This window comes from Aotus nancymaae, unplaced genomic scaffold (assembly GCF_030222135.1).
Source record: "Aotus nancymaae isolate 86718 unplaced genomic scaffold, 86718_ANA_hifiasm-v0.15.2.pri h1tg000029l, whole genome shotgun sequence".
Taxonomy (NCBI): domain Eukaryota; kingdom Metazoa; phylum Chordata; class Mammalia; order Primates; family Aotidae; genus Aotus; species Aotus nancymaae.
Genome location: NW_026988442.1, coordinates 9,184,380 through 9,198,151, shown reverse-complemented (window position 1 = coordinate 9,198,151; position 13,772 = coordinate 9,184,380). Strand labels below are relative to the sequence as shown.

Here is a 13,772-nt window from a genome sequence, read left to right as displayed (position 1 = left end):
TGTTCTTTGGGCTGAGCTGGACTCTATTTCTACCACCATGTTGCCTTCTCTAGGACTTGCTGACTGTCTTTGGAGTAGGCTGGGGAATGCCCTTGAGGTTTCTCTCTCCTCTGTCCTTGCAGACCAGGGTTTGGAGCCACCTCCTCTCTCCTGATCTTCTGTGTTTTCATACCAGCAGCTCTGATGGGAATACTGCTGCCCCTGCTGTTTCCAATGCCCTGGGCTAGAATTCCCTGGATGGAAGTGATTTTCTGCACATAAGCCCAGGAAGATCTGAAGCACATGTTGGCTGAGGAATTGCTGACAAGAGAAGGCCAGAAGGCAGGAGGAACAAGGGTAGATTTCTGGCTTTAGCTCTGCTGAAGAAATAAATTTTTCAGTTAGAGTACCATAAGTAGGGCTGCTGGGCTCTTCTCCCTTGTCTTAGGACAGAGAATGTTTTGCTGCAATGCCTGTAATTGATAGTATAAATACAACACAATTTGCTTCTGAACAATGATTCCTTTACATTCCATCACATTTTCTATTGCAATCTAAAAAATCCACAACAAAAACATCTTGAGACCAGGAACCTCTCAAGTGAGTATTCTGTTCTGTAAATAGCTTTAATTATAGTTAGCCTTCTCCTTCTTCTAAAATCTTCTAAGCCATAGACATTCACATTGGTATATACTGTCCACAACTCTTTGTTCTGCTTGGAGATAATGGTCTCTATGACATGTGGAAATCTCCTCCATGACTGTTCTTATTATATAAAAAAGAGCCTGATAGGCATAAAAAGTCCCTCAGTCTGGAGGGTTTCAAATGTAGGTGAAATTGTATGGAATACTTATTAAAGAAATTATAGTATATAAAACAAATATAAATTTCAGGCTGCCCACCTGTAAACAAAGACTTCTTAGAAAACGTCAAAGTACTAGGTTCTCTCCTAAGTATTATGAATTCAGCAATGAACAAGAAAGACATGGTCCATGATTTCAGGATTGTGACAACAAACCAAAACAACAAAATCTGCCTTTCCTTCCACTTTTCATAAATTAGTAAAAAGACAAATTTTTCATTTACAGCAGCACCTGCCTACAAAATATCAAAACTAGATGTTGCATTTCATCACAACTAGATCTATCCAACTGATGCTGAGAAACAACCACTTCCTTGGCCCCAGACCCTGCTGAGCCTGATTGAAGACTTCTACCTAACTAATGAACACTGGAATCTTTATACTCAACTCTGTCTGTCCCTACAAACTCATTTTATCCTATCTAGAATGCTAGTTTTCAAATCTTTATTAGCAAAACCATCATGAAACTGCTCTCTAAGAGAAAAACATTTTACTTTTTCCCCCTCACAAAACTATACGGTGAATTTCTTCACTGTTGTGTCTCTTTGTCTCTTATGTAAAGGATTTGTGCCTTTTGATTTTTTTTTTTTTTTTTTTTTTTTTTTTTGAGACGGAGTTTCGCTCTTGATACCCAGGCTGGAGTGCAATGGCGCGATCTCGGCTCACCGCAACCTCCGCCTCCTGGGTTCAGGCAATTCTCCTGCCTCAGCCTCCTGAGTAGCTGGGATTACAGGCACGCGCCACCGTGCCCAGCTAATTTTTTGTATTAGTAGAGACGGGGTTTCACCATGTTGACCAGGATGGTCTCGATCTCTTGACCTCGTGATCCACCCGCCTCGGCCTCCCAAAGTGCTGGGATTACAGGCTTGAGCCACCGCGCCCGGCCGCCTTTTGATTTTTTGACCTTTTGTGTTCTTTGTTTTAGTTTCTGACAATGTGTTTTCCCTTTGGTCGCTTTCTGTGCATAGACTGAGCCATATGTGCTCAAAGCTGCTTGTCTGGCAGCCTTGCCATGGGTGAGGCTCTCAGTAGCCGTTAGGCTCTGCTTGCGTCACTGAACACTCCCTGAGCTTATTTGGTTTACTTGGGTTCTTAAAGTAACTCATTATTTGTTTCTATTTCTGGCCAGTCATCTCTTATAAGACTTGTGGTCATTCTAGTATTTTGTGACATGAACTTTTAGTCTTGATACTTTGACCGTGACTTGCTGCCATCTTTTTGGCTTATCTAGAAGCATACCAGGTCATGGTCATTCGGACTACAGTCTGGATCCATAGATGGTATATAGTACTGATGTAACACCCTACATCACTGAGAAGTATTTCAATAGAAGAAGAAATCTCATTTGTGTCTATTTTGTGTTAAACACAGGAACCAAAAGCTCATTACACTTAACACCCTGTTAAGTGGGCCCTATGTGTACTTATTATGATTCTAATCCCTATGCCTTACTAGGAAAGTGTCACCATTTCACTAAAGATAATTTAGATTTACAGAGGCCATTCTGAGGAACTCTGTTTTCTATCATGCCCCTTTGCTATATAATAATTCAGTATATATTTCTAAAGAACTACAGAGTTAAGAGATCTGGCTTGCATCATCAATACATGTACTCATTTGCTTAATCTTAAAATGCAAGGAATAAGGCTGGGCACAGTGGCTCACACCTGTAATCTCAGAACTTTGAGAGGCTGAGGCAGGCGGATCACCTGAGGTCGGGAGTTTGAGACCAGCCTAACCAATGTGGAGAAACCTCATCTCTACTAAAAATACAAAATTAGCCGGGCATGGTGGCACATGTATGTAATCCCAGCTACTCAAGAGACTGAGGCAGGAGAATCGCTTAAACCCAGGAGGCAGAGGTTGCAGTGAGTCAAGATTATGCCATTGCACTGCAGCCTGGGCAACAAGAGCAAAACTCGATCTCAAAAAAAAAAAAAAGCAAGGAATATAGTTTCAGAATTGTTGACCCATATCCTTATAAAATATATACAAAATATAGTCCATTTAGTTCAAGATTTGTCTGCAGTTCTTCTTTGTGAACAGAGAAGGAGTTGGCCAATTTTTTCTGTAAAGAACCAAAGAGTAGCATGGTGGCTCACACCTGTAATATCAGCACTTTGGGAGGCTGAGGCGGGTGGATCACGAGGTCAGGAGTTCGAGACCAGCCTGACCAACATGGTGAAACCCCATCTTTAAAAACTAAATAAATAATAAAAATTAAAAAAAAAAGAACCAAAGAGTAAATATTTTAGGCTTTGTAGGTGACATGGTCTCTATCATGACTGCTTAATTCTGACAATGTATAACAAAAGCAGCTATAAATAATTCATTGTTCCAAAAAAACTTTATTTACAAAAACAGGCAGTGAGAGAGATTTGGCCTGTAGACCCTAGGTTTGCCAACTCTCACTTTACTGTGGAGTATGGTCAAAGCTCTCTGTTAACTGGGTTGTTTTCCCGTTACCTGTGGCCGTATTATTATTTCGGAACATAGGTAGTTTTTTTCTCTTTGTATTCCAGTTTAGGGATTCTCTCTCTTTGCTGATTTAATTCCTTTCTTTGGGTATGTAAAACATTAATATGCTCTAAAAGTGCAAAACTTTTCAGAAAGGTCTCTCAGAGAGGACATGCCTCTCCTTTCCACAGCCTTCCAGCCAAATTCCACATATAACGCCACAGCTAACCAATCTCGTTAGTTTCTGGTTTATTAACCCTGTGATATTTTGTGGAAAAAAAAAGAAGAAACATATGCATATGCTCATAATTTCTCAGAATTTACTCCCTATCAGTTCAGAGGAGCTCTTCCTCATTCTAGAAGGATGTACCATAACTTCTTCAACCAATTGACTACATAAGAGCAATTAGATTACTCTGATATTTTATATAGAAACAATGCTATAGTGAATAACCTTGTGCAAATGTAATAACTTTGGAGATCAATCTTCAGGGTAAATTCTTCTAGGTAGGATTGCCAGGTCAAAGCACAGGCACATACAGCTTTGTTACATATTACCAAATTTCCCTCCATAATGGCTGCAGCATTTCTGCATTGCCATTTACAGTGTATAATGTTGCCTATATCCCTCAGCTTTGTCAAGTATTTTGTCAACCCTTTAAATGTTGCGAATGATACATTAAGAATGGTGTGTAGTTTTAATTTGCATTTATCTAATTAGAAGTGAAGTTAAACACCTTTTCAAATATTTAAGGGCCAATGTTATATTTTATTTTGTGAACTGTCTATTTAGGTATTTTGCCTATTTTCTTCCTAACTGGTTTTAGGGTTCTTCTTCTTAAATTTTAAGATTCATTCTATATCATGGAAAATAACTCTTTATATGTGATATACTGTCTGTGACAAATATTTCCTGGAAATTTGACCTTTCTTTTGACTTTGTTTACAGTATGAAACTTATCACTCTTCTCCTCTAGGCATCTGAATTTTTAGCCAAATTTAGAAAACCGTTTCCTATGTCCAGGTGATAGAATATTTACTCCCATTCTATCCTACTATGTTTACGGTTTAATTTTTTACATTTAGAGCTCTAGTCATATGGGATTTTTTTTGTGTATGGTGTGTGGTATATGGTCCAATGTTGTTTTTCCAAATGGAAATGGATATCTAGTTGTCCAACACCATTTATTAAAATGTCCATCTTTACTCCAGGGATTTGAGATGCTACCTTCATTGCATACCAAAGTTCCGTAAGTTCTTGGGTTGACTTCTTAAACTTCTCCTTGATTCCACTAGTCTATTTGTCTAGTCATGGGCCAGCACCACAATCTTTTCTTTCTTTATTTTCTCCTTGCAGCTTTAACTCAAAGGACACATTTTAATTCTAAAGGTTTTGTAGTATATTTTAGTGTCTGATAAGGATAGTACTCTGTTATGGCTTTTATTTTGCAGTGTATTCTTGACAGTTTTTCCACATTTATTTTTCCATGTGAATTTCACAAAAGAGCTTGTTACTACTTTTGTATTGGGATATGTTGACTTTATGAATTACCTTAGGGATAACTGACAACCTGATTTTAATCTATAAAAATATTTTTTGAGGCCAGGCATGGCTCACACCTGTAATCCCAGCACTTCAGGACGCCCACATAGGTGGGTCACTTTAGACCAGGAGCTTGACACCAGCCTGGACAACATGGCAAAACCCTGTCTCTACTAAACATACAGTTAGCTGGCATGGTGGCATGTACCTGTAGTCCCAGCTACCAGGACGATTGAGGTGGGAGAATCACCTGAGCCCAGGAAGTCGAGGCTGCAGTGAGCTATGATCATGCCACTGCATTCCAACCTGGATGATAGATGTGAGACCCTGTCTCAAAAAAAAAAAAAAAAATATATATATATATATATATATAAAAATATTATTTATATTTATATATTATTTTATATATTTATTATTATAAATATATGTTTTATATATGTAAAATATTTCTTTGATTAAAAATAATATATATAAATATATAATATATTATATATTTATATATTAATATATATAAAACATAAAAAATATATAAAAATATGTTTTATATATGTAAAATATATTTTTGATTAAAAATAATATATATAAATATATTATTTTTATATTTATATAATATATATTTTTTATTTAATATGTATAAATATATATATATTATTTTTAATCAAAGAAATTTTAACATAGATTTGGTATTAGATGATTCCATTAACTTTGTTGAATATAGTAGTGGTATTGTGGCTATGTAAAAATCCATTTTTAATTTTTAGAGAAATGTGGTATATTTAAGGGTGTCATGGTATTTTGAATTAACTTTAAAAATAATTTGGCCAGAAAGGGAGAAGGGAATGATAATACAAGCAGGTAATATGTTAATAACTATTAAATTTAATAACTATTTATTAAATTTAATAGTTATTAAATTTTACTATTTATTAAATTAATAGTTATTAAATTTAATAGTTATTAAATTAATATAAAACTATTAATATATAAATATTAATAGTTATAAAATTAATAACTATTAAATTTAATAACTATTAAATCTAGATAATTTATGTTCCTCCTTGACCTATCAGCCCTGCGAACACTTATTTCTAAGATTCAACTTAAGCTCCCCTCTTACAGTAAACTGTATTTTGGTCACAATATCTGCTGTTCCTCCCCACAGAGCCCATCTCTGAAGAAGGATTATCTTTCCCACCACAATGACATCAGATTTGGCTGTGGGATTTGCTTTGGCCAATGAAGGTTAGTGGGAAGTTAGTACACTTTCAAACAAGTTTTAAGAGCTACCATGTGGTCCCATCATTGCTCTTTTTCCCTTTACCTTGAGAACCCCTGATCCAGCTAGAAACTGCTCCTTTTGCTTGGATCCCAAAACCAACAGAGTTGAACAACACCTGAAGTAACCAAGAGAAAATGTAAGTGAGAAATGAACATTCGCTATCATAAGTCACTAAAGTATAGGGGATGTTTATCACATTATTAGCTGGTCTAAGCTTCCTAAATTGTCTCCCCTGTGAAGGCTTTAAAGATTATTTCAGGCCAGGCGCGGTGGCTCAAGCCTGTAATCCCAGCACTTTGGGAGGCCGAGGCAGGTGGATCACGAGGTCAAGAGATTGAGACCATCCTGGTCAACATGGTGAAACCCCGTCTCTACTAAAAATACAAAAAATTAGCTGGGCACGGTGGTGCATGCCTGTAATCCCAGCTACTCAGGAGGCTGAGGCAGGAGAATTGCCTGAACCCAGGAGGCGGAGGTTGCGGTGAGCCGAGATTGCGCCATTGCACTCCAGCCTGGGTAACAAGAGCGAAACTCCGTCTCAAAAAAAAAAAAAAAAGATTATTTCAGAAAGAATTGGCCCATTTATTTCGAACAATGCACTTGAAGAAAAGACATTAACATGAATATGTGAAGAAAGAGAGAAAAAGAGACTCAGGCCCACCATGGCTCACACCTGTAATCCCAGCACACTGGGAGACGAGGGTGGCCAGATTGCTTGAACCAAGGAGTTCAAGACCAGCCTGGACAACATGGCAAAAGCTTGTCTCAAAAAAAATAAATAAAATAAGGAAAGGAAAGGGGAAAGGGGAAAGAAAGAGAGAGACTGTTAGGAAGAAAAACAGTATGCTCTCAAGAAAACTTTGAGAATAAACTTGTGGTTTGCAGGCAAGGAGAAATATGGGGACGAAGCACAGGTGAGACAGTGATAGATAATGGGTTTGTTATAATGTGTGATGGGGAAATTGTTAAAGTTCACAAATTGCTAAAAGGTATGAATATAAACACAGAAAAGGAGTATGTGACACTAACTCCTATGGACCCCTGCAGTCCAAAGAAAAGGAAAAGAAGAGAATAGCCCAAAAGAGAGATGTAAGAGGCTGGAGACTGCAGAACATTATGGTGTCAAGCAAGACAAAAGAAACAATTTCAAGGAATGCTATTGGCATCCAGGTTTTCAATATCAAGATTAATTTAAACTAGGTCATTTTTTTGTTTGTTTGACGTTTTTTGTTTTTTTTTTTGAGATGGAGTTTTGTTCTTGTTTCCCAGGCTGGAGTGCAATGGCACGATCTTGGCTCACTACAACCTCTGCCTCCTGGATTCAAGTGAATCTCCTGCCTCAGCCTCCCAAGTAGCTGGGATTACAGGTGCCTGACACCACACTTGGCTATGAACCAGTGTGGTTCATAGCCTCTGAATTGTCCTCTGAATCAGTTATATATGTATTAACAGTGGAAGAGAAAACAGTATGACCAGAGAAAAATAAAAATAAAAACAAAACCTAGCTGGACTAACTAGTTAAGGCCAAATCAAAACACACAAAACCATTTATGAAAATAATAAATCAGGCCGGGCGTGGTGGCTCACGCCTGTAATCCCAGCACTTTGGGAGGCCAAGGCGGGTGGATCACGAGGTCAAGAGATCGAGACCATCCTGGTCAACATGGTGAAACCCCGTCTCTATTAAAAATACAAAAAATTAGCTGGGCATGGTGGCGCGTGCCTGTAATCCCAGCTACTCAGGAGGTTGAGGCAGGAGAATTGCCTGAACTCGGGAAGTGGAGGTTGCAGTGAGCCGAGATCGCGCCATTGCACTCCAGCCTGGGTAACAAGAGCGAAACTCTGTCTCAAAAAAAAAAAAAAAAAGAAAAGAAAAGAAAATAATAAATCATTATTTTTAAAGGAAAACACAGCCCACACAGAACCAGTCTGAAATGGATAAATCTATACTGATTTAGATGGAGCCAGGTCAGATGGGCGCTAGTTCAAACCAGAGGGAATAAGATCAAAACACGTCAAAGAAGATGAAAATGGAAAAAAGTAAATCTGATTAAATATATCAGGGAAACAGCCATGCCATTTGGAGGAAACTCCCAAAGACGCTCCTGCCTGAAACTGGTTTGTGTCTCCAAAAATGTAATTCTTCTCTACATGTTTTATCTAGAAATATAGGAATACCTAGAACAGTACTATCCAGTATAGCAGCCACTGGCCATGTGTTTATTGAGCACTTGAAACATGGCTAATCTGAACTAAGATGTACTCTAAGTGTAAAATACACACTGGGTTTTGAAGACAGTCCAAAAAATAAGTAAAATACCTAATTAATAAGTTTTGTTAATTTCATGTTAAAATGATATTTTAATATATTGGTTAACTAATATATATATTTTTAAAGTTGATTTCACCTGTAGGTTTACTTTTAAAAATATAGTTGCTAAGAAATTTTAAATTACCTGTGTGGCTCACATTATATTGCTACTAGACAGCACTGATGTAGAACAAGGAGTGGAAAATGACTGCCCACAAGCTAAATCCAGTCCTTTTTTTTTATCACCTACAAGCTAAGAATGGTTTTTACATTTTTAAATGGCTAGAAAAAAGTAAAAATAGCAATATTTCATGATACATAAACATATGAAATTCAAATTTCAGTGTGCATAAAGGAAGTTTTACTGGAACATAGCCATGCTCATCCATTTACATATCATTTATAGGTGCAACTCAATGGCAAGTTAAGGGTTGTTACAGAAGCCTTATCACCTTTAAAAACAACTTTTGTTTGGTCCTTTACAGAAAACGTTGGCCAATCCTTGATCTAGAGTTATGTTGCAATTGATAGCATTTATCAACCCAGATTTAAATAATCATTTTAAGTTTGTAAACAAATGAAAACGAAAAAAATATGATTTATGAAACCCCCAAACCACAATAAACTTGACTCTTAATTTTAACTTGTGTCACAGAGATGCATCTCTCCCTGCTCTGTGCCTTGCAAACCATGCCCCAGCCTCACTGGCCTCCTTGCGGTTTCATATACTGGGCAGGTACATCCCCTCACTAAAGTCTTCACGTCAATAATTCCCTCCACCTGAAATGCCCTTACCCTAGATACTAGGGTTCTAACCTCCTCACCACATTATGTCTTTAGCCAAATGTTACTGCACTGATTTCAAATACCCAGTTTTAAAATTCAGCCAGCCACTCTCTCACACCCAATACCCCTTTATCTTGCCTTATTTTACTATTTTTAACTATGTTTCACTTATCACCTTTTAACATACCATAGTATAATATCCCTGTATATAGAGCTTTTTGTTGTCTATCTCCTTACACTAGAAAGTAAGCCCCATGGAGGCAGGGATTACGATTTTGTTTACTAATGTGTTGTGTCTGGAACATTTTTTGTGGTACATAGTAGATGATTAATAAATCTCTACTGAATTAATGAAGGAAAGGAAAGAACACAGCCTCACCCAATGAGAGAAGATTCCTGTAACTCTCCAGCATCACTTCTTTGTATAGATTCCTCTGCTCTGGACTCAGTCTCTTCCATTCTGCTTCCGTGAAGATCACAGTCACATCCCTGAATGTAACTGGTACCTACAAACAACCAGTAAATTAATGTATAGCAAGCCACCATCAATCTTCCCTGTGTGTGGAGCACAGCTGGTGGCCCTGGAGAGCCTGGATATGCAAGTTGATGTAATTCATCAGAGTACACGGTTCTCCATATGAAGATCTTCTGAGCACTACTGAAAGCCTGGCTTTCTGTTTTTTGTTTGTTTGTTTGAGACGGAGTTTTGCTCTTGTTGCCAAGGCTAGAGTGCAATGGCACAACCTTGGCTCACCACAACCTTTTCCTCCCATGTTCAAGTGATCCTCCTGCCTCAGACTCCTAAGTAGCTGAGATTACAGGCATGTGCCACCACACCCAGCTAATTTTTTGTATTTTCAGTAGAGACAGGGTTTCTCCATGTTGGTCACGCTGGTCTCAAACTCCTGATCTCAGGTGATCCGCCCGCCTCAGCCTCCCAAACTGCTGCGATTACATGTGGGAGCTACCACACCTAGCACCTGGCTTTCTGTTAAAACCTGTGAGGAGCATAACTGAGCACAGAACACATTCTAGGCCTTTGACACATATAATTTCACTGGAGAAATGATTTGTGAATTAGTTTGTAAACCTCAGGAGTGTTTAGGACAGTGACCTTGAGGATTCATAGGGAAGGAATTCAGAGACAGAACAGCAGAGAATGGGCTGCAGAAGGAATAAAAGCATCATGGACTTGGGGCTAGTGCTGGGCAGTAGGGAGTGGTGAAGATTTAGAGGAGAAAATGGAAGAAAACTTTGATTACAGAGAAAAATGGAAATGAACATTAGAGGAGAAAATGGAAGAAAACTTTGATTACAGAGAAAAATGGAAATGAACAGATGGGGTCTGGAATGAGCATTTTTTAAAAGTTTAGGTTACTAAATGGGATCTGTAAAATCCTTGTCTTTGCTATGTATTTTAACAACTTTTTTCAACAAAGCCTAATGCTTCACTCATCTACCCAGATGTTGACCACCTTTTCCCTTCCCAAGAAAGAGAATATACGTCTGTTCTCTGTGAAATGAGCCAGCAATTCAGGAAAAAAAAATGTAACCCCCAACTCACCACTATTTAGGCCTTTCTCTCCTTTTCCTGGGGCCAGTCAGTGTCATTAGAAGGCAAGCCTAGGAGAAGAAAAAGAAGCCGTGAGAAACCAGACCTCCTTCCCGCACCCATGACACTCCCTCAGCAGCTCTTCTGAGCCTTAGGAAGGAGTCACTTTACTCAGAGGTGACCTCTGAATCATTCTTAGGTGAACCTGGAGTCTTGGCTCCCTCTTCATCTCTCCAGCCCCTCAACAATTCTCACCTTTTGCTTTATGATTCTGAGCCAATTTCTTCATGGTCTCTATATTTTCCCCACTCTTTGAAAGGAAAATCTCCTCCCAGTCTTCATCTCCCAGTGCTGAAGGATAAGGCAACATCATGGCCCCAGAGTCAGCCCAGTTTGTGCCCTGAAATTCTGCCAGAGGTCCAGGTACATGTTATTTCATCTCAAGACGGATTCTGCTGCCTTCTTCCAACCTTAATTGTAAAAGCCCATCTTTTTTCCATGCAGCCAGTACCTGTGGGATGAAGAAGCAATGTGATCTTGCTGGGGCTTTTATTGTGGGCCCTAGGCCTATGCCTCTTCAACAGGGATCCTGTCCTCTCACACTCTCCTTATTCAACAAACATGGAGTCTCCGTCTATAGGGGTTCCCTGGATTTTCTACCTTCATTCACTCTACCTTCATTTCTAAGCCCTCATGCTTATATTCTGCCACCATCCCTTAGCTCTCAAAATTTATTTCTTCTGCCTCTGCACCTCAAATTCAAACTCTATGTTTTGGATCAGTCTCTGCTACTACCCGAAGCCTGAATCAGAGAGAAGACAGAATATAACATAAAGCCTGTGGAGAAAGAGCCTCTGAATGTTTCCTGCGGACCAATCAGTGCATGCAGAACTCAGCTTCTGACTCCCCTGCCCCGGCCCAAGATTCCATCTATATTCAATTCCCTATGTCTTAGATGGGCACAGTGGCTTACATCTGTAATGCCGGTACTTTGGGAGGCCAAGGCAGGTGGATTGCTTGAGCTCAGGGGTTCAAGACTAGTCTGGGCAACGTGGCAAAAATACCATCTCTACAAAAAATACAAAAATTAGCTGGGCATGGTGGTATATGCCTATAGTCCCAGCTACTCAGCAGGCTCAGGTGGGAGGATCACCTGAGCTCGGGAAGTCAGGGCTGCAATGAGCTGAGACTGTACCACTGTACTCTAGTCTGGACGACAGGAGTGAGACCTCGTCTCAAAAAAAAAAAAAAAAAATTCCTATATCCCTGTATTCTGAGGCATTTAGGAGATCAAAACTTAGTCCTTTTTACTTAAGGGAGAGCTCCAGGTCTCATAATTACTCTGAAGAGATAATCCCCCCAGCTTCCATTTCTATGCATGCCTACCACATGACCTTATCAGAGATGTGCATTTGGGTATCCTGATGCGCCCAAGTCAAAGTCCTACACTGATGTGGTCCCAAAGAAGGCAGGTGGTATTAGGAGCTATGCCACCTTCAGAAGCTCCTCAGATGCTAAGATTTCACCCCAAATGACTACAGGCCTATTGTTGCCTAGTACCCTTCTGAGACTAGCTGGGGCCTCTAAGCAGCTCTTGTAATTCATCCCCCAGCACCACAGGCAGAGATGATCACTCCCTCTTCTGTCAAACCTGGGCATCATACCATATTGCAATTTCTCTATTTATTTGACTGTCTTTACTAAACTGTGACGCTTCTTGTAAATGAAATGAATCTCAGTCTTTTTGCTAATTTAATTCTAGTGATAGGGATAAAAAAGGCCTTTGTGGTAGATTTTATCATCGTTCCCAATTACTTGTTGCTCTATAAAAGGACTGTACTTCCCTGTCCCAGACATCAGGCTTGACCTTGTAACTTGCCTTGGAAAATGAATGTGAGTGAAAGTGACAATGCCATTTCTTAGCACTGCATAACTGCACCATTTCTCTTGTTCTCAGAACTATGGCCCCAAAGGGACTGTGGTTCTATTGTAAAAGGTCATGGTACAGAGCTAAAGCCAGCATACAATACCTACAGTACAACTTAGCTGAAGCTGACAAAGCCTTTCTCCTAGTAACACTAGTATCTGTAGCTAATATTTGTAAAGCAAGATCTGTACTAACTGCAGATTTTTTTTTTTTTTTTTTGAGACAGAGTCTCGCTCTGTTGCCCAGGCTGGAGTGCAGTGGCACAGTCTCAGGTTCAAATAATTCTCCTTCCTCAGCTTCCTGAGTAGCTGGGATTACAGGCGCCCACCACCATACACAGTCAATTTTTTGTATTTTTAGTAGAGACTGGGTTTCACCACGTTGGCCAGGCTGGTCTTGAACTCCTGACCTCGTGATCTGCCAGCCTCGACCTCTCAAAGCGTTGGGATTACAGGCGCAAGCAACTGGCCACTAAGTGCAGTTTCTGATAATCTTCACAATACAGCCAAGAGGTAGATGTTGCTATTCTTTCCGTCTCACAAAGGAGGAAACTGGGGCACCAAGGGGCTGCTTTATTTGTCTTTAAGATTACACAGCCACCAAAAGTCAGAGCCTGGCCCAAGGTTGGGCTGAGTTATTCTATAATAATAACCTCCACACAATCTCAGTGACTTAATGTAATGAAGGTTTACTTCTCATCAGACTCCATGACTATTATCTGTCAACTAATTCATCTTCACTCAAGGACTGGGGCTAATAGTGCAGCCCCTATTTGGAAAATGGCCAGTAGAAGTAGCAGAGTAAGACAAAAGATGGAGAACCATATACAAGTGCTTAAAAATTCTACCCAAAGAGACAATTCTGACCATAGCTCACTGGCAAATCAAGTCACCTGGTCACTCCTGAGTTCAACATGATAGGGTGTATACCTATAAGGAGTGGCCACACAATGAGGATGAAGACTGAAACATGCTACTATAAGGACCCAAGCCCATAAACACATTCTCACCTAGCCCAAGTCCCCACTATTGATTCAGCCTTTAAAGTACAAAGATTTGTGGTTGTGCCTAGAAGAC

General features: G+C 39.4%; 1 protein-coding gene across 1 annotated transcript; it reads right to left on the bottom strand.

Annotated features, from left to right (window-relative positions):
• Positions 1-268: 268 nt before the first annotated feature.
• On the bottom strand, positions 269-11,142 carry ZNF343 (zinc finger protein 343). Its single transcript, XM_064382285.1, is given in 5 exon segments — positions 269-356; positions 6,163-6,235; positions 9,597-9,723; positions 10,782-10,840; positions 11,025-11,142. Coding segments are annotated over 4 exon segments (357 nt in total). The 3' UTR covers positions 269-356; positions 6,163-6,182.
• Between the last annotated feature and the right edge of the window lie 2,630 nt (positions 11,143-13,772).